The sequence below is a fragment of the Camelina sativa genome, chromosome 8 (genome assembly GCF_000633955.1).
Source record: "Camelina sativa cultivar DH55 chromosome 8, Cs, whole genome shotgun sequence".
Classification (NCBI taxonomy): domain Eukaryota; kingdom Viridiplantae; phylum Streptophyta; class Magnoliopsida; order Brassicales; family Brassicaceae; genus Camelina; species Camelina sativa.
In genome coordinates this window covers 24,819,676-24,843,861 of record NC_025692.1, presented here as the reverse complement: position 1 = coordinate 24,843,861, position 24,186 = coordinate 24,819,676, and the positions used below count along the sequence as shown (strand labels likewise).

The window sequence follows — 24,186 nt, the reverse complement described above, 5'->3', positions numbered from 1 at the left end:
TTTTCCCCCAATTTTTTTTTTTTTTTTTTGTTTCCTCTGATTTTTGTTATCTGAAAACCTAAAAAATCGATTTTTGACAGATTCGGCGTCATCGACGTTCATCAATAGCCTCAATCGGCGACTCTCCACAGCAGCTTCAGAGCTCAATTTCCTGGATTCGATGTCTTTTGGTACTGTCTCTTTTGAGGAGCTTCTGGGTCACTGTAGTCAGATCTACAAGAATAATCAAGAGGATCTTTTGCATCTCCAGGACCGTCTCACTGATTTTGGCTATCTTCCTGGTACTTTTTATTTCTTTTTTCCCATTTTTGATTTTTAGTTTGCTACTATGTTACTGTCTAATCGTTTCAGAATTTTTATGTTTTTTGGACTCTAGAAATTGAAATTGATGAAGAGTCTGAATTTGGAGCATTTGTTCATGGGGATTCAAAGCATGATGATGAGTTGGAAACTTATTCAATGCAACGTTCGATCAAAAAAGGATTAGACGAGGACGAATTGTATCCTCTTTTTTTTTTTTGGTAGATTAATGATGATAACCAGATAATAAGCAGGTTGAAGATTTTGGATTTTGTTATAGTTTGATGTTTGTTTCGTCCTCCTGATCATCACAAGGTTTGAAACAAACAATGTTTTGTGCTGGATTCTTTTTTCCTTAATGTTTTGCTAGTCTATATGATTCACTAAATTTGAAAAACCTTGGGCTTTCAGATGCTTGTCTTGCTACTTTAGCTTCGGAAGGTAAGGCACCAACATTTTTCTCCAGTGTGATTTTCTGTAATTGTTTAATATGTACTTGATTGTTTTACTCCTTTGACAATGTTCTTAATGTTACTTACCTTTTCCAAAACTTTTCCAGGTCATGATAATGTCAAGGATCCTCAATCGTCTTTGAAAGAATCAGTGAAGTAAGTTTAATTAATGCCTTAGAAATAAATAAATCCTTATGTGTTTCCTTCTTAGTGGAACATCAGCAAGTTTTCTTATGATACAGGGGCAAAACATTTGACACAAGTTCTCTACCTCCTCCAAAGGCATCAGAGCTTTCCAATGGTTATTTCTAATCCTTTACAAATTGTCATATGATTGTCGGGGAATTTCATTAGTATATGATGTTAGACTTTGTTACATGCAGAAGATGAGTATGCGGCACTAGAGATTGATAGAACGTCAGGGCCTACATTAACACTGCTAAAAGAAGAATATCAAAGTCTTCCCTCTTTCATGAAGTCTCTAGCATCGTGGGAGGTGTTACCATAGTTCCAACTTTTTGTCTTTCTTTCAAGAATTAGAATTCAGACTCAAGTTTTAATAATATCTATGCCCAAAAAGATTGGACGTTTTGTTTGGTTATAGTGATTGAACAACTATAGGTTCCCTTAATGTTTCCTTCAATATGTTTAAAGCCTGCTGTTGTTTCCAGGATCTGGTCAGTGCCGTGGAGAAATTCAACTTGGTCCTCGATAGCAAGAAACAAACAAATGGGTCTTACTACTTCCGTGCAGATGAGATTCCGACTCTGGGACTTGGTAGGTTCATATCTCCTTACATTACATCTTGCTTGTAGCACCACTAAGTTGGTCATCTTACGTCAGTATTTTATTGAACCAGACCATAGATGTAAAAACTAGGATCTTCAATTAATATCTTGGGGTTCAGAAACAATAAATTCGTAGCTTAGACAATGATGATGGTTGTATTATTAAATCGCAGGCAATAAGGAGAAGGCGTACACGTTGCTGCTGACGCGGATGAAGAGACTTGTAGTTGAGACAATGGACGGTGTTGTATCTTATAGAGTTGCATAGAGCTGAGAGCAATCCAATTATACAGTGATGTTTTATAAGATCCTTGTGTTTTGCAAATCTTCACATCCTAACAGCTTTTTTATTGATTTGTGTATGATTTTGGTGTGTTAGAACGAATCCACAACAGAACCAATCCCAATCAGCTTATCCTCCTATAACTTATTTTATCTTATTACTCTGCTTTTGTCTTTCTGGCTGTTTCTCCTATTTTAACATTAGATTTGCAAAAAGTGGGACCCACCACCACGGGTCAGCTGTATGAAACACTGGGATGGATATGTTGCAGAGCTGTAAACCTAGCTCCAAATGATTTAGGCAAAGCAAAAACAATAATAATTGGAAAACTGCAAAAAGAATACAATCCCCAGTCAAAAAAATCTTCTTAAGCCCCCAATCTCTAGAATTACAAATGTTTCGGTATTCTATAAACTCTGAAAGCCAAACTGCGCTCCCGAATCCAAGCGACGGGCTTCCGTTTTTTTTGTTTCAAAGAAAAGTTGCATGTGCCAATGGTCTTCACACATTCCATATATTAACACAAAGTATTGAAGCACGAAAAAAATAGAAAACACATTATCAAATGCGCAACCCAAAACCCTATCAGACCAAATTCTCTACAACATCCTACGGTCATCCATCACACCCTCACACTCAGCTCTTTCCCTCTCCTTATTTTGATGCATTGGTCCAATCAATGCCTTGGTCCAACGTTGCTCCCACAATGTCTCGCTGACAATTGTGTCTTTCATTCTTTTGTTGGGGGCTAATTGTATATTTTCACCGGCTTCTCATATGCGTGTCGGTTCTACATGGACAAAACAAAAAAGAAAAAAGAAAATTTTAACAAAAGTAGGACTTTGGTTTAGGCAAATGTATCTAATAAGTAATAACTATAAGAAAGTTTTACCTGGTTTGCAGCATAAGCCCTCTTAGGAGTAGTGTCAGTGTGTTCCAACCCGAGGTACTGCTCAAAAGCACCATAGACATCTCTTCTCTGTTTTACCATTTTCAATCCGAAGACGGAAATGTTAGATCTTAGATATTAGCATGAGCTTTTCTAGAAAATTGGAGGAGAAAGTAAGAACCTGGAATCGATTATAAACAACATCTGTGTCCTGCAAGTACTCTGGACGCCCCATTGACATAAACGCAAACTTCCACTACATATGAATGAAGTATTAATAATTGTACCGTTTACCGTTTCCCCTAAACAGAGATTTAGCTTTGATCGATACTCAATGGTACATACCTTGGCAAAGTCCTCATCGGATACATGAAGCTTCTTTTGGATGCGGTTCTTGATTTCTTCAAGAGTTTCACCTTCATGGATTACCAGGAAGAAGGGTTCACCAAAGTTTTGCACTTGCTGAGGAACATAAAAAATTGATAAGACCCTTTGCCACACACTCCCCATAAGGGACTAAAACTCTTATAAAAGTTACATAACAAAAACTTGACAACTGATTTTCACCTGATTTTGTCCAGTCTCCTTAGCAAAGTGGTACACAAGAATTAAGCGATCATTAGGACCGATGTTCTTCTCTTCTTCTGGAATCTGAGAGTAAGGAGAACATAAGTCAACATCTCTGAAGGATGGATTAAAAACCAGGGACAACTTGCATAAGATATTAAAACAATCGGCTACGATATGTTCTTGACAACATATCAAACTGTTTCATGATCCCCAGACACACATACGATCCGCCTCAAGCATTCTGATCTAGTGTGCTAAGAATATAACACATCCATGGAATAAGACTATCACATCTCTTTCTTTTAATTTGACTTTGAAAACGAATTGCATTCTGAGATCACAGGGAAACAAATCTACTAGTATACTTAGAAAACATAACTAATGAACAGTGATACCATTAAGACTTAAAAAAATACCAAAGAACTGTGATGATGGAAGTAAGAGAAAAAGAAGGCGCAGCCTAGTAACATACCTCCTCAGCTCGTAAAGTCCAGTACTGGTCATTTATATTCTCAATTCTTTCAGTTGATGGGAAAATCTGCAAGGCATATAAACACATCGGATTAATGTTCATTATACTCTGGAGGGTTGCAAGACTTTCTTCAGGAGATACAATAGACAAGAAGCCATCATCTTTAGGTTCATAACAACATTGACGATAATGTAAAGATAAGAAGTCGTTCGTTACCTTGTAGATTTTGTGGTAAAACACCTCCAGCAATCTCAGTTCTGCATCCGGATGCGAAAGCTCCACCTGATTTAGGCATAGACCTTAGATTTACTTGCATAACATCAAATGAGTAACATTATTGAAAAACTTATTAAAATCTATAGCCCGGAAATCGAAATTTTCTCCGCAACAAATATGGAGGTCAGTAATAGATGCCCAATAATCTGGATGTGAATTTTGAGCCTTCAATATCAGTGGATTGTTAATTTAACGTGGTCCTCTCAGTGATATATAGACAATCCACAGATCAATAAGGACGATTGAATACTATTTACAAAACTAAACAAGCCATTTGACAGAGAAGTTGCAGCTAAATTGACCCACCTTTGTTTTAAGTTCATTAATAACATCTCCGACCGTGCTTTGTTTAGGTAGTCTGATATTGTGGATTACTACCTGTAGAGTGATGGTTAAAAGGCTTGAAAGTTGAATAAAATATTCAAATGAAGACTATGAATCACAAATGATAGTCTACACATACTTCTTCCTTCGTGGCATGATGGAAAGCAACTTTTAAGGTTTTAAGACCTTGCAATTCTGGAAGAGGAATGTCCAGAACTTCATAATACAAAATGTCCGACGTCTGACCAAAAAAAAAATCGAATAAGCAAAGATTTATTATACAGTAAGAAAAAAAAATAAAGGATAATGAACTTCGCGTCAATTACCTGATTGTAGTGAACTAACATATCTGACAAATGGTCTACTCCACGGTATTTGATAGGCTGAGGCTTGGGTTGCTGAGAATAGCAATTGTGAGATGTGAGCCTAAGTTTGGATGCATCGTCAAGAGCAAGTTTCTCAGCCACTCTTTCCACGACATCGTCATAAGTGTGCAGCTTCGACCTAAGGAAAAAATAATTATGAAATAAGTAAACAGCTTCTACCTAAAGAAAAATAATTATGAAATTTCACTGAAATCAACTTGAAACAAATTCGTTTATAGAGGTACTTACAACTCCAGAACAAACTCATCTTCTTTAGGTTTTTCCAGCGCACGAAACCGGACCAGCTACAAAATTACAAATCGAAAATAGTTAGTCGCCAACCGAAACATGCCAGCTAGAGACAATTTCACAGAACATCCTCAAATTTGCTATGAAAACACGATGCTCAGATTAAGGATTGCACAACATCAACAGACATTTTGCTCTGATGATAAAATATTTTGACAAGTAAAATTGAGACCACTCTACCAGTGCAGCCTTAATAATAAAAAACTTATTGCTACTTCATAAAGCTTATCATTAGAGAATTATTCTTAGTCTACCTCTACCAAGGTTTCATTAAGGAACAGTACTAAGTAAATTATACCTGTCTATTCTGGACATATTCAAGAAACGAAGGCACAGCTGGGTATCGGCATTCAATTTCCTTGTTAACTAGAGGTTTCTGGAAGCAAATGATATCTCCATCTTCGATCTGCTAGCAAGAAACACAAATGTCACCAAAGAGAAAAGAGACTGAAAGATTCGGTAGATACAAGTGAAACATTACTTGACACAATCTGAATGAAGTTTTCTTATCCAAGTGTTCGCACATAACACAAGGTTCAAACTTGATTTCCTGTAAATAAGCCCCAAAAACTGTTAAATAACATAAAAAATAACCATAAACATGATAAAAATGTTAAGAGGCACCAGCAGCTGCAAACCTCAAAAAGTTCTATTTCTTCATCAGGAGCAAAGCCAACCATTTCATTCAGCTTTCCAGTTATATCCATAGGCTTACTGGAACTTTTCACCATAAGCCTGCCAGCATAGCTGGTAGTACAAGAAAAATATTTGAAAAAATGTTAAAAAAGAAAACAAGGTATAGTGGATTAAAGAAAGGGACAAAAGAAGAGAAAACGGTTAGAACTCTTCTGATCACATAAAAAAGGGAAGAAGGATCTTGTTCTCGTAGAATAATTGTTACTTAAGTAGTGGTATACCACTTTATATATTAAGCCAAAGAGAATAAATAAGAGGGAAATAATATTACCTTAATACTGCCTTCTCGGGGTCATAAAGCTTAAAGAAAAGAAGAATATCTTCTTTTGATTTTTCAGGAGGAGGGATAGGACGTAAATCCTGCATTTTTAAAGAATTAGTTACAAAAAAGCTCATCTTCTCTGTAGATCAATTAGCTTCTGTTTTTCTTTCATTGATACAGGTCTCAACAATTGAACTTTGCAACCAGGAGTTCTTACCAGGTGCTCTACTTCCAGAAAAAGCTTCAGTTCTGCGGTGTTTGCCTTGTTAGATGCTTCTCTTATTTGTCCAACCTACAAAAACAATTTTTCAAAACGCATTAGTACGTGACATATATAAAATTATTAGTACAGGACTCTAACATAATTCCAACATTTCGAAAATAAAGTTACCGGTATAATAAACAAGGGAAATTCATTTCAAAACAGACAGATAAACTGTACTGGGAATTCTGATCTAAAGATATAACAGGTTCCAAAATACTTGGAACTGGGAAATCAGATGTAAATATAGAAAATCAAAAGGTAGTAGATGATCAGATTCTATAATAGCTATAGTATTAATTCAATATATACTCGTAGTCCAGAAGAAAGAGGCAAACTATGTGCATGAATAGCATTGAAAAGGATTAAAGTACCGGTTGTAATTCTTCCTGAGGCGTAAGGGGGCGATTGGGACGATATGTATGATTTTGTCGCTTTGCCCAAATCCAGAACCTTTGTAACTGAACAGGTATTCCAAATTCTTTGGCTACCTCCTCCTGTATTATCATAAAATTGAAGATCAACGATTGTTCAAGTTTATAGTACATAAAGAACTTTCTAGTTAGCAGCAATTTAAAAAATTTCCCTGAAATCCAGATCAATTGTTCTTCGTCTTTCAAGGCAAAATCGAGTTACCAGAATTACCGTTTTCACATACCCCATTTCATCAATAGTTGTAATTTCTTCCCGTTTTGGAAACGGGAAATATAAGATACCCAGGCAAGTACCTTAAATTGTTGAAATGGTGTCTGTTTCTGGATCCGGAAACTGCGAACTTTGTCATGATTCACAAGATCAAAATATATATCCTTCCCAATCTGTTCCTTAAGATCTTCATCTCTTGCAACCTATAATGTTAGATTATATTAGTAACGAGAAACTAGACTCTGAAACATTCCAAAGCATACTATCAGGCGTAAGTAAATAAGAAAAACAAACCTTGATTATCGTAAATAGGTGAGCTTGTGCCTTGTATCTTCTTTTATCTTCCTTTTCTTCTTGTTCTTTCTTCAGCCTCACCTGTCAAAATGTAATGACAGATCAGGTAAAACCAAGACGCAAATAAATTACTATGAAGATGCCACACAAAAAATTACCCTTAAATGTTCTGCTATGTCTTTCTCATCAACGTTGCAGATTATTTTATCTTTGTCACTGTCCCGGATGTATACAAGCATGTATGCATTTGAGTACTTTGTGAATTTGAAAGGAGGGTTATTGAAACCAGGATTAGTCTGTGGGAGCTGCAAAGACACCAAAGCAAATATGTCAGCAAAGAGCAATTGAGATTGGGGTGCAAATCATAGAAAATGGAGTAAGAAAATGCAACCTCTTCTTCACCACCATATTGCTCCTCCAATGCCCTTTTCAAATCTTCCTTGGTTACTCGTTCATCATCAAATTTATACCTGAAAAGTAGAAGTTTGAACTAGTTTATGAGAAATATTTCACAAACATGATTTGGGAGAACTGCACAAAAGTGTGACTTTGAGAATAACATCAGCATAAGATTGCTAAATTACTCTTCAAATTCAACTACTTAGTAGCTCCCAAAATATAAAACTTGTTTGAGTAAAAAAAACCACGGATGTCATTTCGACGATAGTATGATGCATACCACTGATCTGAGAGCGTAGGCCTTATAAAAGCGTAATAGTGCCCACCATGTACTCCTCCACTATGAACTAAGACACTGCAGACAAATAACAGCTAGCAGGTCAAACAGGAAAATACAACAGCAACCAAATAAAATGATAACATTTTTATATATCTTTCACTCCTAAAATAATAATCAACTGTGCATGTACAGGTGTAAATTTTAGCTACGTACAGCAGATTCCTTGAGAAGACCTAGCAGATAATCACACAAATACTAATTTGCAAGACGCCATACCACATAATAAACGGTGGCATTCTATAGAGAAAATAATCTGTGAATGCAACCTCCTGAGGAATCCACTACATCTGAATCGAAAGATCAAAAGAAAAATATATACCTGTGAAGAGTATAAAGGTTGCGGACACTCCTGTCAGCATCAGGGGATAGATACTTTCCATTTTCTCTATCAAGATCCAGTTCAAGAGGGAACTCATACCGATCATTTATCTATCAATAAAAGCTACATCAGCACTCACAAATCCAAGAATCACCAAACGCGAAAGTATAATTCATAGTCACAACCACAAGTTCACTTCGTAGGCGCATGTGAATTCAAATACTAACCTTCACCATGGTGTCCCTCATAAAGTCATATTCAAACCTCTTGAGCTGGAGTTGAAGAACCGGTGGAAAGTCAATGAAAAGAACACCTTTTTTTGCATCCTGAAACCAAAGACATCAAATTCCCCCAGAATAAGACTAGATAAGGGGACTGCATTTGTCATAGTAACAGCTTCGCCTGTGGTTATTTAAGTTGGCTTAGAGGACAATACTACTTAACAAAGTTTCACAATATCTCCTAGTTTAGGTTGCTCCGTAAAACTCTCTCATTATGAAATATCCACACTTTTTAGTATGCAGAATAGTAAAGGTGAGAAAAGAGTTGCTAGATACCCAAATAAGCCTGTTGTTAATCACTTACCCATACCCAAAATGAAAAAGAAAGAGTGAAGACAACCGACCTGTAAACCATGTCCTTCTGCATGATATTTGTTGTCTCCTTCAAGACGTTCAACCTCAACGTACTTGTCAAAAGAAGCATAAACATCCTTGCAGCCTTTAACATCTAGCTGAAGGTCTGCCATAAGATAAGAACATTATAACAAGGTTGATGTGATGGAAAAAGACAACAGAGTGCAATTGTATAAATAGAATAAGACAACAGACTGTAACTGTATAAATAGAATAAGACGAATAGTGATATTGTATATTACTATACCGTAAAATGATTCTTTCCGAGTAGATTTGAAATCTACATTTATGCACTCAATATAATTCATATGGTGGCCCTCAAATAGCTGTTGTATTGTTCCCTCCACAACAGTTCCCTATAGAAAAGGATTAAAAAAAGCTCAAAACAAGAAACACCAACTGAGAAGTAAATCACGGCCTAACAACAAAAGAAAAATTACCTTCATTTTGTCCTCAAGCTTTTCGCAGAGAACTCGATTGAGTTCTTGCACATCATGTTGCATGAAAGAATCATATGTATCCCAACCAAACGACTTTGTCAGCTCTTTTGTTGCAACACTAGTGTCATTATATTGGAGCTTGTAAAACAAACTTTGGAGAGCCAAAGGTATACTTGCTGTGGGTGCATCATTCTCAGTTGTCGGCATGTGGTATACAGCCTACAAGCAACATGCAAATTCAGTCGTCTGGTTTAGAATTCAGTGAGAACCGTAGAATTTCACAAACTGGAGGAAAAAAACAAAAGCGAATCTAACCTTTCTGAAGTAAGGTATGTGGTATAGTGTCTGTAAGAGAGAATTCATGTAACAAGTTGCACCTTGGTTCTTGAGCCCAACAAAACCAGTCTCTTTTTTAGAGTCATATGACCAGTAATCAAGAACCTTACGTACAGCGACTTCAGCTTCAACCAAAACAGTATCATTCACTAAATATCCTCTACTAGGATCATAGAGTTCACTAAGAGGCATGAATGATGTAAATCCCCAATCACTTTCTCTTGCATTGAACTGATGTTGCGTCTCTGCATAACAATAGGAACCATAATGTCAGTGAAAAACTTGTATCACCAAGGTCACTTACAGCTACAATATGATATACCAAGTTCGCCAGAAACAAGGAAGATATTTCAGTCTGATAAAATAATAAAAGGGTGCATAACAGGAATATGTTTGATTTTCACACTCCGCATTCAGGTAAAGCTAAAGACAGTAATAAAAAAATTGCATTCCAATAAGTTCAAGCGATCCCCTTCTTCCAGCCCAACATTTCAACGTATGCAAAACATTATTTTCCTGTGCATAGTATATGCGCATGCATGCACGCAAAATCCAGCGTTTATATGAACATCATTAATAAATTACAAGTACCTTTTCTAATGGTATATCTGGTGTGGATTTGATTCACTACAGCCAAACTGAACTGAGCATATCTGCTCCAACCGTAGGGCAAACTCGCAGCATCAGAAACATCCAAGTACATGGACAAATGGTCGACATTGTTCCCTTTTGGGAAAATTAATATGCGCCTGCACAAGCAAATCCAAAATGGTGTCAACAAATCAAAATGCAATTTAATAAAACAATTGCAACAAGGAAGTACACTAAAGGTAGGTACACCGTATTACCATTTGTAACCTCCAACGACAAATACTTCAGAGTAATGCTTCCTTGTGTTTTGCCTAGAGAAATTTGGGACAGTCCACGTGAATTTCAGACTAGGAGGATCCTCAACTGGCTGGTTCTCCACAGTACTCACAGCAGTCTCAGGTTGGGTAACTACAAATACATCAACTGTTGATTAAAAAACATAAACAGCAGGAATATTTGACAAAACCCTAAGTACAGTAAACCATCAATCCAACCCTCGAACACTGCAGCCTAATATCCAAAAGCTCTATCTCATCGATTCCATCCCACCCAAAGCATAAAGATACGAGAAACTGAAGCAGCGGAACAAATTGAATCAAACCACGAAAATCTTACCTTCCATAGGCTGAGCAGGACCGTCGACCAAATCTGAATTCGGCACAAGCATCTCCTCATCTTCTGGCTGCTGCGAAAACATTAAAAACAAACATAATCAGAAAGTAAGAACATATACCCAAAAAAAAACCCTAATCTCGGCCTACGGTGATCAAAACGAACAAAATACAAACCACAATCACTAAGACTAACACACCAAAAAAAAACAAACAAAAATCGCAGCATCTGCAAGAAGATTCAACCGCTTCAAATTCAAATCAAAGCCAAACAAAAAACACCGAAGCGATCAGCTATAGAAACAATCAGAAGCAGATTCAAGCGCGGATACACAACGAGCGACGAAGGGGGGAAACAACGAATTAACAAGAGACACAGAGAATGAAGAATCGGAGATTACATCAACGGGAGGCGGAGTCATCATAGTCATTGGCCGGAGAAGGGTTAGACGGTGGGATCGAGAAACGCAAAAAAGAGAGAGACCGACGATACAGAGAAAAATCAAAGACAAGGCAAAGTGACTATAAGGAGAAAAATACAATCGCTCATTCTTTTACTCCTTCTCCGCTTCGATATAATGATTTATTCTGATATTTTCGATAATGTAAAGGGTTATTAATGTAATTTTACTCCAGACCGTCTCAGATTTATAATTTTTCCGAGGTTGGGTCTATCAAACGAGACAGACCAATGAGAAAGCGACACGTAAAAGCCTTACGATGCTACTGTCATACAAAAACTCCTAAGACGTGGCTGCTTGGAAAGATTATGTTACTTATGTATATCCCACCTGACCTCGTGGGACTTCTTTGCTCTTGTGTTTTTCTTAAGTTTCGTACTAATATTATTGTTTTGATTATTTTTTTTTTACTTTTCTGCCAATTTACTTTTTTTCCATAAAACCAAATAAATTAACCGAGATATATTATGTTTTTATTTTATAAAGATAAATACGTGTTGCTATGAACAAAAAAAATACAAAAAAGAAAAACAAGACTTTTTTTTGACGAAGAAAAAGACATTTTTTTAAACTTGGACCTTGACAGAACTGGGCTTTTAAGAAAGCCGCATGTTTGTTGTTCATGTGTTTCTTAAATTCTTTTGTTAGGCACTGAAAAATGGCATTTTATCTAAGTAATTATATTTTGTCAGTCAACAAAAAAAAAATTATATTTTGTCCAAAAAAAAAATCTAAGTAATTATATAATGGTAATTTATTATTTTATTTTTTGGAATGAATGTAAAAATTTATTCAACTAAAAAACCTTGTTATAATGCATCCTTAAATCAAATGTAATTGAACCTTTAAATGAACTTTAGAAAGAAAACAAAGTACAAGAATTCTCCAATCACGCGATTAGGAATTTATGTGTCAGCAATTAGATTACGAAATAATGAATCAAGAAGATGATCATTCAGCCTTTCTTAAGATGAACAACTTTTGCTCCAAACATTGTCAAGATTACTTATTGATACTAAAGCTCTTTTGTTAGGTTAGGAAAAACCACGATCTTGATGAAAATGGTTATTGTGATTTCAGATTTGACTGTTCATCTTAGATTTAAGACCGGTGAGTGGTGACTAGTGAGTTTTTTTGAGTTTTTTTTTTAGATTTAGCTATATTCTTTATCTACATAATATGTAAAAAACCTCAATATATCAATTGTAGTAAACTAAAATTTGAGAACTTGAATGAAGTTGCTTATTATGAATATATGATTACTTGTTTAATAACTCTCTTATAACCAAATGTAAATCTCTATCATCATCAAGCTTGAAAGTAATTAAGATTAGGTGTCAAAAGATGATAAGGACGACACAAGTGGTGATTACGCAAGTGATGAGTACACAATTGCTAGCTTGTATGACATCTATGAAGATGGTTTTCTTGTTCACCCTGAAGTTGATGATGACGACGACTTCCTTGCATTGCGTACGGCCATGTTTGGTTGGAAGAATGCATATGGGCTTAACCATAAGGTAATGTTTTGGTGTCACCACTCTACTTTTAACATTGCTTACTCGACCATTCCTTAGATTTTGGTTCTAATTCTTAAGCCAATGACTATGTGGGGTTTATTCCTTACTCGGGTCTCATGGCTTTGGTCTGTATATACTTCGGCTTTGGATGACATTGTTTGAATTCTGTTGCATCCGTCACCATGCTCTACATAAACAAAAGCACTCTTCTCTTTGGTTCTTCTTAAGCCATTATGCCTACTTTGTTGGATTTCATCTCATTGTCTTTATTTTCAGGCTAATCAATGTCGGGCAAAAGCTTGATGATGACAGAACGTCCAAATGTTTCAACATAGATGGTGTCTATGTTCTGCATTTGGTTCTTGCTCGTAGGGGTGTGCTTCTCTTCTCTGATCTGAGTAAATAAGATTTCTGCTAAATTCTTTTTCTATTTTCTTCCTAATGTGGAAAATCATAGACACATGAAAATGGATATGAAAATTATTGGAATGTTATGTTAGGATGCTTTCTCTTCTCTGCTTTTGTTTACTAAGCCTTTATTAAGATGAACAACTTTTCCTCAAAAAACTGTCAATATTACTTATTGACATCAATGCTCTTTTGTTAGGATAGGGAAACCCACAATCTTGATCAAAAATGGTTAATGTGATTTCAGATTTGACAGTTCATTCGAGATTTAAGACCGGTGAGTAGTGGGTGGTGAGTGGTGACTAGTGAATTTTTTTTTTTGAATTTTTTAGCGCTATATTCTTTATCTACATAATGGTTATGAATGAAAATAGATTTTTCATTTATTTTAGTTTTTACATTTTGGTTTTTGGATTTTGGATTTTGGTTTTTGAATTTTTGGTTTTTGGTTTTTGCTGTATATTTAAAAATTAATAAATTAAAATGTCAAAAATAAAACATTATGTTGAAAATAGAAGTTTTCCACAAAAACCTCAAATTAAAGTTTTTAGTTTCTCTTAGAAATTTGGAAAAACTACTTAAAAAACTAGTTTTCCTAACTTTTGAAATCCAATTTTTAAAAATCTTGAATGGTAGAAAAATAGATTTAAAAAAAAATCAAAAACCAAAATCCACTTAAAAACTAGTAATCATTCAAGGCTAATATGTAGAAAAAAAACTCAGTATATCAATTGTAGTAAGCTAAAATTTGAGAACTTGAATGAAGTTGCTTATTATAAATATATGATTACTTGTTTAATAACACTCTTATAATCAAACTAACTCTCCATCATCATCAAAACTTGGAAGTAATTAAGATTAGGTTCAAATTACGTCATCATAAATCGACTTGATTTATCCAGATTATCTGCTTTTTTGTCTCATTTGTGAGATGACCGCCGAACTATATTTATTATTACAAAAATTCTAAGCAGGGAATTTATCAATCCCAATGGACGAAAAAATGTTAAGACTAACCGGATATATACAACGACGTGGACAAGTCACCTCTCATTGCGTCCCTTTTACTTTCATCTTCACATGACCAAACTTTGAATTTTAATACCATCTTGCATAAAAATTTGGGATATTCAAGCGTTTCACTTTTGTCAAATTCAGTGAAGCTTGTATTGGATCATACACTTGTTGAGCTAAGGTTACACTTGGTGTTAGTGAGGACTATTATAATGTTGTAATATTGTTCTTTTTAAAATATAGAATTGAGTTTCTACCAAAAAAAAATAATAATAAAAATACTTAGCTTTTGAACTTTGAAGTTCATTTTACAACTTTGTATAGTTTAGAAATTTTAAACACATAATTGATGTATAGAATAACAAAGTAATTAAGTAGTGCAGTTCGGGTAGGTAGAAACTTTATTATATATACTATTTTCGGAGACTCCAAACGAGTTCACAATTTCTTATAAGATTAATGTAGATCATATAAAATCATAGAGATATACATTATTCATCTCAGTAAAGTAAAATAGGAAGCAATAGATACCCGATACCTAATAATACTCAATGTGAGGTTATGACTTGATAGCTAACTCATCACTTAATCATGATTAGTATCGGTTCGGGTATGAAATTTTCCGGTTTATCGAATCATCTAAAGATAACTCAAAAAAGGTTACATATGCCAACTTTTCCACAAAGAGAGAGAAAATAACATAACAAATAATTAACAAACAAAGAAAACGAAAGGTGAACAAAACCGCACTAAGGCTATAAGCTGCGTAAGTACAAAGTGAGAGAAAGAAAGACCAAAAGAAAGAGAGAGAGAGAGATAGAGAGATAGAATGCAGAGATTAGCACCATTGATGGAAGAACCAACGGATGAGCAAGAAGAAGAAGAAGAAAGAGGAAGAAGATCAACTAGATCCAAATCATGGAAGAAATGGATAAAAACACATTTGCAGATCATCGTCTTCCCCAAAAAACCAGATATGAAGCTTCTTCTCAGTGTTATGGGTTGTCCTCTCTTCCCTGTCCCTCCTCTCTCCAAAATCTCTCTCCACCAGGTATTTTTATACGCCTTACCTTGCATAAACAACTCCATACGTATATGAAATTCATCTATTTCGTCGACTTTGTATATAACAAAAGAATACTATACTATAACTTTGGTGGGTGCATTAAATTGGATTAGTTTACTGATCCTTTTTTTGTATAGTGCTATCATTTTTTTCATTTCGCATTCGAAATATTTTCGCATATTATTTTTGTCGTCATCTTTGGTATTAATTTAGATCAAACGTTTTCGGACATGCTTTTAATGGTGAGTACTATTAATCTGACATTTAAGTTTTTATCCATCACCTGACGACAGTTGACACCTCCTTATAAATGGTTTGTTGGTATACTATTTTTCTCAGTGGAAACCTTTATGAAAAACATAACATATGCAAACCTTTTTATATTATTAGATAAGGAAATTTGCGGGTATTTGTTGATAATTCAGAAAATATATATCTTCACATATCTTTTGATTTTCAGAAGAAAATACACTATTTACAAGATTTTATCGGGTTTAAATTAGTATTCTAATTTTTTTATTAGTATAGTTCCCTCTTTTCAAAACTCCTGTTTAGTCAAGTACTAGAAGAATATATATTGCTAGGTGGAAAAGCTAGCTATGTTATCTATCTATTTATAGAGTACTCTACTAATTTATTTTCAAAAGAGATATCATGGTAGATGTGTGTTTTGCCGAAATCTGTGGACAATAACAGGTCAGTGTCACACAACAAGATTCAACTACTTTGGTATAACAATATAAGCGACCCAATTACATATACATATATTGCAAAATAATAAAACAGTAAACCAAAAAAAAAAAAAGGAGAAAGAATAAGCATATATAATCAATGCAAGAGTCAATCACGAGATCCATAAATAATTCAAGGAGACCTTCCCCCCTTTATAATGAGCGTCTGGTCTTCAGATCTGAATTATATTTTTGTTTCTTATTTTATTTTGTTTTCAGTAGAGAAAAACATGGTTTGTACTAGAAAGGGGGAAAAAAAACTTAAATTAAATTGATATTGTGATGTACAAGCTTCAGAAACCCGAATCATAGCTTATCTGTTTATATCCAAAAGCTTACTGTTTAAAGAAACAAAATTGCATGCATGTTTCCGTAGTTTTAATATGATTTACAATATGATCTTTAACATATTAATAACGAAGATAAAAGGCTCAGGTTCATACTTATATGTGCATATAAATCATACGAATTCCATTTTCTTATGTTCATTAAATTAGGTATCATCATCGGCACAATACATAATACAACAGTTTGCAGCAGCAACCGGATGCAAGAAACTCGCAGGAGAAATTAAAAACACTTTTGTGACCGGAAAAATTACAATGAGTATGGTGAATGACATTAATAGCTCACCCACCGTTGGTAATGCCTCGTCTGTGTCTCACAAGGGATGCTTCGTCATGTGGCAAATGCTACCTGAAAAATGGCTCATCGAGTTGGTTGGTGGCGGGCATAAGGTAGCAGCCGGTAGTGATGGAGAAATAACTTGGCGTTATACACCATGGCTCGGCGATCATGCTGCTAAAGGCGCCATACGTCCTTTGCGTCGTGCTCTACAAGTAAGTACATGCCATCAATTTTGATTTGTTTAAAAAGGAGATTTTTTTTTTTTTTTTTTGGGATAAATAGACCATTTAATCAAATAATCCCCAAAACAAATTAAAAAAAAATCATAATCTATAAAAATATTGACAAAAAACTTGTAAATTGGAAGGGTAGAGTTCCAAGATTTAAAGTATAGCAAATGCATCTAGGTTCTAGCTAGTGAAAGCTGAAGAAACATGTAATTTTATATTGATTAATTTACTATATAGGCAAAAGGAGAAGGTGTTGAATCTGACATTCCACTTTGGGAGATGCTTTTTTGAGCTTTCTCATGAGATTTTTCTTTTTGCCTTGCCTTAGTCACGTGCTACTAATTGACTTTATCATGCGCTTGAAAAAATGGATTTAAAGGTTGGATGGAGATTCAAAAGTTGATACGTACGTAGTTCTCTTTTTAAATAAGAAAAGTTGATCCCAACTTTATACAATTATTAGATTCTTGGAATAAAAACATTAGTATATGTTACTCAGACTTAATGTGGTTCATTCATCGTCACTAGTTAGCAATAATTGTTTGTAATTTTGTATCGTTGTTAAAACTACACCTCTCTTATCGGTCTTCAGTTAAAAATATGTGTTAACACTAAACAAGTTTTATGTTTGCTCTTATACATGTATATTGTCATCCATGTGGGGTAATTTTCTATTTTGTTATTTGGTGGTGGTCCAGATCGTTTTTGTCTGAAAGGGTAGCATGATTACAAATCTAAAATCTATATCCGAGTTTAAAAGTAATAATCAAACTAATATTATATGAATATTTTCTAGTACAGTATTACCTAAATCACAAATTTTAGTAAATGGGGATATAATTACAAACTAAAATCTACATTATTCGTGAGATTAGTTAATGATATGTTGTATAAATTTCTGATAATTGTCAAAATTACTAAAAACAGACCTGCTAATGGAATGAAACCAATACTTTTAAGGTTTCTAATGTACGGTTCAAATGTGGATTGTGAGGATCAATGGACTTCTGTGTAATGGAATTGCTAGTTATTATTATTGATCATATTTAGTTATTATTGATCCGTATAGAGATGCTAGGGATACATGTACTTAATTCTATTAATGGGAGATTGACGTATAGATACGTGAAACACACAATCAGGGGTTGGATCCGCTAACAATATCATCAGTTTTCTCATCGGCACAATTCGTTGGAGAGAAAGAAATCAATGGGAAAGATTGTTTCATCCTCAAGTTATCAACAGACCAAATTGATTTATCAAGACGTAGTGACTCTACCGCTGAGATGATCAAACACGTCGCATTCGGTTACTTCAGCCAGAAAAGTGGCCTCTTAATTTGCCTCGAAGACTCTTCTCTAACCAGGTACGTAACAATTAATCTAATTCTGGTTTGGTATAGGGTTTTGCTAACCGAAATCAAAATCACTTTTAGAACAATTATTTATGTTATTGATACGCAGGATTCAGATACCAGGAACTATGCCAACATATTGGGAGACCTCGATGTCGTCGTGGATGGAAGATTACCGAGCAATCGAAGGTAGCGAAGTAGTAATCGCGCATTCAGGTAGAACAGATGTGTTAATCTCAAGATTTGGAGAGACACTCAAAGGAGGAATCTCTGTGACTAGAATGGAAGAGAGATGGACTATAGACGATGTTGCATTCGACGTGCCTGGTCTCTCTGTTGATTGTTTTATTCCTCCTAAAGAGATGAAGATGGATTTTCACCACCACCAACAACAACAAGACGGTTCTAAACATTTACCAACTTTTTAGATAATGATGATGAGATAATAATATCCAAACTTCCCTGAAGTTAAATTAGAAAAAGTGAAAAAGGGTGTTTTTGTTTCAATTTTAAAGTTGTGGGGCTATTTTCAAACTACTATACTATATATATATATCCTTTGTATGTTTCCTTCTTCGTTGTGAAAGCAAAAAAAAAAAAACAAAAATGTCGCGATTAGCTTTAACTCGTTATAGCCGTTGTTGTCTCTCGCGCCTTCTTAAGCCATTGACGCCTCCGTTGTTCTATTCCTCTGCTGCGTCGAATCGAGATGACGGATGTCAGACCGGGCCGCCACCGATCAGAGTCGGACTCACTGAGCCAGCGGGTCGTGCTGTTTTCGCAACGCGTAGAATCAGTGCTGGAGATCTCATACACACGGCGAAGCCCGTCGTAGCTTGTCCTTCTCTTGTTTCCCTCGACTCTGTTTGTTATCTTTGCCTTAAGAAACTCATGGGTTCTGAGAAAGTTCAAGATCGTGGAGTCTCGTATTGTAGTCAAGAGTGCCAAGAGAACTCAAAGGTTATGTTTTTTTCTTCTTTCTTTACTGTCTTTAATATAATCCTGTGCTGTACGATTCGCTTTTATGTCAATGGATTGCTTTCCCAATTCGGTTTGTGGTGTTTAAAGTTAATGCTTACAAGGTGTATGACGAAATGCTTCAATGAGATAAACACATCACTTTCTTTTAGAGATGAATCATAATCCTCATACGTATACTTTTGAGTTCATGGGTTGTTTATTTTTGATGATTTTTACAGGGTTTTGTTGATGTTGAAACCAGAGCAGATTGGTCAAGCTTTGTTGATTGTTGTAGGTATGTATGATACTCAACCGTGTTTACTGGTTTCTTTGTTAAGCGAGTCTTATACAGTCAAGTACTCTCTTGTTACTATAGTAGACTAGTAGTTCTAATGGAATAAGGAAAAATAAGGAAGTTATAGCTTCAGGTATCTGTTAGTTTGTCTTGCTTATGTGGATGGCTATAATATGGCTCCTTGAATCTTTCCTCTGGTAATTCTCTGTTGGGACTGATAATGACTAAAATCTATAATCTTTGTGAAGGACGCACAACTTCAAGTACCCGCTTATGGTCAAGAGGTTGTCTTGTATGATAATATCAGGTGCTCTGCCTGCTGACTGTCTTGACATACTTCAGCCAGCTGCTTTATCTTCTGCGATGATTTCAAAGGTGAGTTATTGAGGATGACAAATAATACACTAATAAATTAGTAATAGATTTTGAAACTCTCGAGTCAAAATACACGGGCTGATCACAAACATGGAAAATTATGTAGACTTTGTATTACATCCCCTGAGTTTCTTGTATTGTTCATGCATTGCACTGTGTGTAGCTGACCTTGTCGCTGTAGTATTCATTACAGCCATGAATCAGTAATAAGAATTTCATGACGAATTCTATGGCTCTCCACAGAGTGGTTTGTTGCTGTATAGTCACTTGCTTGTTATTGTTTCAGATAGAAGACGGTTATGGTTTGTTATGGAATGCCTTCAGGAAGGCAGATTTTAAGGATGAAGATGTTGCTTGTATCCTTGGAGCTATATTTTTACATCAAATCCATTCTATCTCCAGCGTTCATGTTTTTCTCTATTTGCTATTTACAGTCCTTAACATCTGGAAGTTTTAACAAAACAGTGGTATACGGCTATACTCGCCCGGATTCGCATCAATGCATTTCGTATTGATCTGGTTGGAGGCTCATGTGGCGAAGACCTTCTTTCACTGGCTGCAGCTTCTGTTGAATGTGAAGGTGCAGTTGGCCATGCCGTTTATATGCTACCGTCCTTCTACAATCATGACTGTGGTAATAATATTCACTTGTTCTGTTCTTTTTTATGCCGGTCTTTTTTTAAAGAGATGCTTTAACGTACCAACATCATAAGCAAAAGAGTCTTACAATCTTTCCCTGTTAGGAAATTTACAATCTTTTTGAAGAAACTGTAATGTAAAAGAAAAGAGTAGAAGTAGAAGATAAGAATAGAAGTTTGTATAGAAGAAGAGTTATACTGTTAGGGTAAAGAACATGATGGAATCAAGTTTTACTGAGAAACAAGCAAAGTAACAGTAACAGAATTTTGAAGAAAACCCAAAAGAAGTATATATTCGACAACTGTCTCTATCTAATTGTTGGAAGTTAATAATACCACTGTCTCACACGAGTTAATCAGGAATTTAAATCTACTCTTTACTACTTGGTCCAATGTTTTTCTTTGTTTGGTTTTCTCTGGATAATATCGTCTGAGATAGTTCAAATCCTTGTGAGTCTTTGCCTGAATTTTTCTGGAAACTGTTGTCATATACTCGTATCTATTATGCGGCTACAACATGTATTAGACCCCAAACAAATGTTCACCTAGTTTGTGGAGAAGAAAGTGATGAGTAGTTTGTATGTGCACAGATCCCAACGCGCACATAATATGGTTGCGGAATGCAGATGCAAGGTTAAGCACTCTACGCGATGTTGAAGAAGGTTTGGTGTTTCATACTTAAAAACAGAGTTTTCTATAAAGCATAAATCTCTGTTTTTATGTACATGTTTCACTTCAATGGTAACAATAATGCATATTTTTAGGTGAAGAGCTTCGGATATGTTATATAGATGCAAGCATGAGATATGAGGCGCGACAAACAATACTCTCTCAAGGGTTTGGCTTCCTTTGCAACTGCTTACGCTGCCAGTCCGGTGACTGATTAACTCTTCCCCATCTTCACTTTTCATATATTTTATGTAATATAAGTGAGAAGACGATAAATAAAAAAATGTGACGAAAGTAATTTTAAATATAAAAACAAACTCTCAATGGTTTCCTGGAATTTTATGGTACATTAGAGTAGCTTAAGCTGTTTATTCTTTGGTTGAGGCAACCGGAGGCGATCTCAACCGGAGGCGACTCGGTCGTGTGAGCAACTAACTAATACTCTGGTTCACGACCAATGTTCTTTCCTCATGGTCGACCACGTTCACCCAATTGATAATAAAATAGGAAAACGAAGAGACACATTACTCTTTCTGTAAGTCACTTTTAATCAACATCATCCCATAACAGTACATTAGCAAGAAACGTCATTCATTCTTTGCACGAGACAACAAATATGAGAAACTAACAAATCTATCGTCAATGTTGCACTTTGTCATGAAAAGCAACATTAATGAAACTTTTTTTTAACCAGATCGTACTTGATAGTAGACGAAAAGCAAAATCCAACCTAAAAAGAAGAATCGTGCAGGTGAGGAAACAAAGATGTGACATAACACATTTTACCATCTAACTACATTAATTTGAGGGATCCACCTGAAAAGTTGTACTATATGTTAATTCATGGTTCTTTTATTTTACCTTTTCGTTATGTGGATAGTACTAACTACTCAAAATAAAAATATTGTAGAAAGGATTTGATTTGATTAGATGATGCAACATAAATAACTCATGGTTGTTCTAAAATGATCATAAGAAAAAATGTACTTGTATCACGAGGGAGATTTAAGCTATAGCCTCACAGTCACAGGCCATCAAATTCTTACAAGCTGTCACTATTTAAAACATAAACAGGAACCTTAAAGATACATCTATACACGACTATCTTCTTGACATCAAACAAATGTACTATATAAAAACATCAAACATTGACATGACATATCAATGATGGTAGCTCGACGGGTAGAAATCATCAAGGAAAAATAAATAGGTGTAAGTATATAATTTCAATGATAGTAATTGCTAGCTACGGATCTTGGCAAGTGTGCATCCTAGTATAATGAGGGATGTTCGAATCGTTATCTAATGTCTACATGTGTTCGTCATCAAATGTAGTTTACTTCAACTCTTCAAGTTTTGTCAGGCTAATCTCTATCTACATATCTTTAGCAACTCTTCAAGTTTTATAAAGACTATATCTTTAGCAAAATTAGAAAGAATGTAGCTAAAACCGAATAAATACGTGCTACATACCAAAAACAAAATGTGTGTGAATACGTCTATTATAGGTTAACTATTCAATGCCCATCGGGAATTAAATGTAAGAAACATAGTGGAGACCGTACTTTCCAGTTGCTAATTTTAACACTAAAGTTGAATGAAAAATCTAAACATAGAAATACAAAGTATTATTCCTTTACTTCCCACTCAACAATTTTTCTCTTTTCTCTGTTCTTAGCCTCCAAAGTCACCACCACCGTTATATTAGAATGAAGACTCATGATTTCATGAATGTCAACTCTTTCTCTCCGAAGGAAAGACCGATTCGCCTCTTTGGCTTCGAGTTTGGAGCTTCTCATGAAGAATCTGATGAGTCCAAAGACAATTTCAACGAAAAAAGTACTGAAAGCATCAAAGGAAATAACAAAGAAAAAAGAAGATTCAAGTGCCACTATTGTTTTCGGCACTTTCCTACTTCACAAGCCCTAGGTGGCCATCAAAACGCTCACAAGAGAGAACGTCAACAAATCAAACGCTTCAATCTCCATTCAAACGCAGCAGCTATATTCCACCGCCACCAAGACCACGTTGCTGCTTCTACGTTCTTCGAGGATCGCTTTGGTGTTGAAGCTTCTCAAATCAACGACGCCAGCAGATTAGGGTTTTGGCGTAGGTATAACTCATCAGCGAGATTTAATCGCGACGGTCCATCTTACAATAGATATATGCCTTTGTTCATCGGCGATAACCAGACTAGGCCGACGACGTATGTTGGTGGTAGCAGCAGGCGTAGTCTGTTTTACGAGTCCAAGGCGAATGTACCAGACCACGTGAGTTTGGATCTACGGCTCTAATTCCTTTTCTTCAATATCTCTAGCTTTTTTTCCTTTTTTCTAATAGCTTTTTTTTAATTACGTATGGTAGAAGTAATCCTATAGATATCATCAATGTAATAACAGATAAACTAGTTCATGCAGATGAAAAACTCTTTTACTGAAGCAATTAAGCTTAATAAAGATGATTGGTTAAGAAAGTTGGTTTGTCAGTAATAATTTGTTTTTGTCACATGTAAACATATTCAGTTACACACTTATAAACCATAGTAATTATTCAGTTAATATAACCGGACACGTTTCACTACTCAAATATGTAACTTTATCTTTTCTTTTCGATTCACTTGGAAAACATCAAACTTTATCTAAAAGAAGTAAATTTATTAATTGATTAGTGTGGTGATTAGAAGCGAAACATTCGTCAATCACGTCTAATGGCGATTAAGTGTAAACGACCGATTTGGTATTTAGCAACCATAGAAAAAAAGTTCTCTCTCTTTTAGAAACTTAAAAGTGTATCGCTTAAAGTAGTTACAAAATCGGAAGCTCTGCTTAACTAACATTTTTGCTAGTTGAGCTCTCTTTTATTAAATCACCACCTATGGAGTATTATTATTTTGTATTGGTTTTGGCAACATAACATATATATTTTATCTGGAAATATATATATAGTTTGGTTGGTCTGAAATGTCCACGCCAATATCATT

The 24,186-nt window shown here is 35.1% G+C and overlaps 5 protein-coding genes across 6 annotated transcripts in view; 4 read left to right on the top strand and 1 right to left on the bottom strand.

The window, feature by feature from the left end:
- Positions 1-1,932, top strand: part of LOC104709907 — a 2,631-nt gene extending 699 nt beyond the window's left edge. Inside the window, exons 3-10 of the mRNA XM_010426448.2 lie at positions 81-281; positions 377-500; positions 671-741; positions 860-908; positions 995-1,053; positions 1,136-1,248; positions 1,424-1,529; positions 1,714-1,932. Coding sequence (XP_010424750.1) covers positions 81-281; positions 377-500; positions 671-741; positions 860-908; positions 995-1,053; positions 1,136-1,248; positions 1,424-1,529; positions 1,714-1,808 — 818 coding nt within the window. The 3' untranslated portion in view covers positions 1,809-1,932. The remainder of the gene's footprint in view (positions 1-80; positions 282-376; positions 501-670; positions 742-859; positions 909-994; positions 1,054-1,135; positions 1,249-1,423; positions 1,530-1,713) is intronic.
- On the bottom strand, positions 2,163-11,418 carry LOC104708442 (ubiquitin carboxyl-terminal hydrolase 12-like). Of its 2 annotated transcripts, none has more exons than XM_010425016.2 (32): positions 11,260-11,418; positions 10,863-10,932; positions 10,505-10,655; positions 10,248-10,405; positions 9,636-9,901; positions 9,321-9,539; positions 9,128-9,236; positions 8,871-8,986; positions 8,473-8,571; positions 8,246-8,355; positions 7,867-7,941; positions 7,579-7,657; positions 7,346-7,492; positions 7,188-7,268; positions 6,977-7,096; positions 6,623-6,745; positions 6,204-6,278; positions 5,996-6,084; positions 5,667-5,775; positions 5,510-5,578; positions 5,327-5,434; positions 4,969-5,024; positions 4,681-4,858; positions 4,494-4,595; positions 4,337-4,408; positions 3,971-4,036; positions 3,755-3,820; positions 3,280-3,363; positions 3,058-3,174; positions 2,894-2,968; positions 2,716-2,802; positions 2,163-2,613 (listed from the first exon to the last, which is right to left on the bottom strand). In XM_010425016.2, the coding sequence occupies exons 1-32, from the start codon at positions 11,287-11,289 to the stop codon at positions 2,572-2,574; spliced, it is 3,348 nt and encodes a 1,115-aa protein (XP_010423318.1). In that variant the 5' UTR covers positions 11,290-11,418; the 3' UTR covers positions 2,163-2,571. The 2 variants fall into 2 exon arrangements, with proteins under 2 accessions (XP_010423318.1, XP_010423319.1); XM_010425017.2 differs by having other exon boundaries at positions 10,863-10,929.
- Positions 15,028-18,843, top strand: LOC104708441. The gene is made up of 4 exons (XM_010425015.2): positions 15,028-15,312; positions 16,556-16,897; positions 18,058-18,281; positions 18,379-18,843. Exons 1-4 carry the CDS (start codon positions 15,091-15,093, stop codon positions 18,695-18,697), a joined length of 1,107 nt encoding a protein of 368 aa, XP_010423317.1. The 5' UTR covers positions 15,028-15,090; the 3' UTR covers positions 18,698-18,843.
- LOC104708440 (histone-lysine N-methyltransferase ATXR4-like) lies at positions 18,832-21,963 on the top strand. The gene is made up of 8 exons (XM_010425014.2): positions 18,832-19,229; positions 19,469-19,524; positions 19,773-19,899; positions 20,186-20,255; positions 20,351-20,533; positions 21,128-21,199; positions 21,302-21,741; positions 21,872-21,963. The coding sequence occupies exons 1-7, from the start codon at positions 18,876-18,878 to the stop codon at positions 21,418-21,420; spliced, it is 981 nt and encodes a 326-aa protein (XP_010423316.1). The 5' UTR covers positions 18,832-18,875; the 3' UTR covers positions 21,421-21,741; positions 21,872-21,963.
- Positions 22,864-23,549, top strand: LOC104708439 (zinc finger protein GIS2-like). Its single transcript, XM_010425013.2, has one exon. The coding sequence runs from the start codon at positions 22,916-22,918 to the stop codon at positions 23,498-23,500; it is 585 nt and encodes a 194-aa protein (XP_010423315.1). The 5' UTR covers positions 22,864-22,915; the 3' UTR covers positions 23,501-23,549.

What these genes read in the sequence shown, in the direction of transcription:
- LOC104708442 (XM_010425016.2), bottom strand. Translation starts at nt 11,289, where the DNA reads ATGACTATGATGACTCCGCCTCCCGTTGAT. An exon ending in CAGAAGGACATGGTTTACAG is followed by an intron (nt 8,572 to 8,870) that starts GTCGGTTGTCTT and finishes CTTTGGTTTCAG; the next exon opens with GATGCAAAAAAAGGTGTTCT. An exon ending in TTAATGAACTTAAAACAAAG is followed by an intron (nt 4,037 to 4,336) that starts GTGGGTCAATTT and finishes TGCCTAAATCAG; the next exon opens with GTGGAGCTTTCGCATCCGGA.
- LOC104708441 (XM_010425015.2), top strand. Translation starts at nt 15,091, where the DNA reads ATGCAGAGATTAGCACCATTGATGGAAGAACCAACGGATGAGCAAGAA. An exon ending in CTTTGCGTCGTGCTCTACAA is followed by an intron (nt 16,898 to 18,057) that starts GTAAGTACATGC and finishes ACACACAATCAG; the next exon opens with GGGTTGGATCCGCTAACAAT. An exon ending in GAAGACTCTTCTCTAACCAG is followed by an intron (nt 18,282 to 18,378) that starts GTACGTAACAAT and finishes ATTGATACGCAG; the next exon opens with GATTCAGATACCAGGAACTA.
- LOC104708440 (XM_010425014.2), top strand. Translation starts at nt 18,876, where the DNA reads ATGTCGCGATTAGCTTTAACTCGTTATAGCCGTTGTTGTCTCTCGCGC. An exon ending in AGCTTTGTTGATTGTTGTAG is followed by an intron (nt 19,525 to 19,772) that starts GTATGTATGATA and finishes ATCTTTGTGAAG; the next exon opens with GACGCACAACTTCAAGTACC. An exon ending in CTTCTGCGATGATTTCAAAG is followed by an intron (nt 19,900 to 20,185) that starts GTGAGTTATTGA and finishes TTATTGTTTCAG; the next exon opens with ATAGAAGACGGTTATGGTTT.
- LOC104708439 (XM_010425013.2), top strand. Translation starts at nt 22,916, where the DNA reads ATGAAGACTCATGATTTCATGAATGTCAACTCTTTCTCTCCGAAGGAA.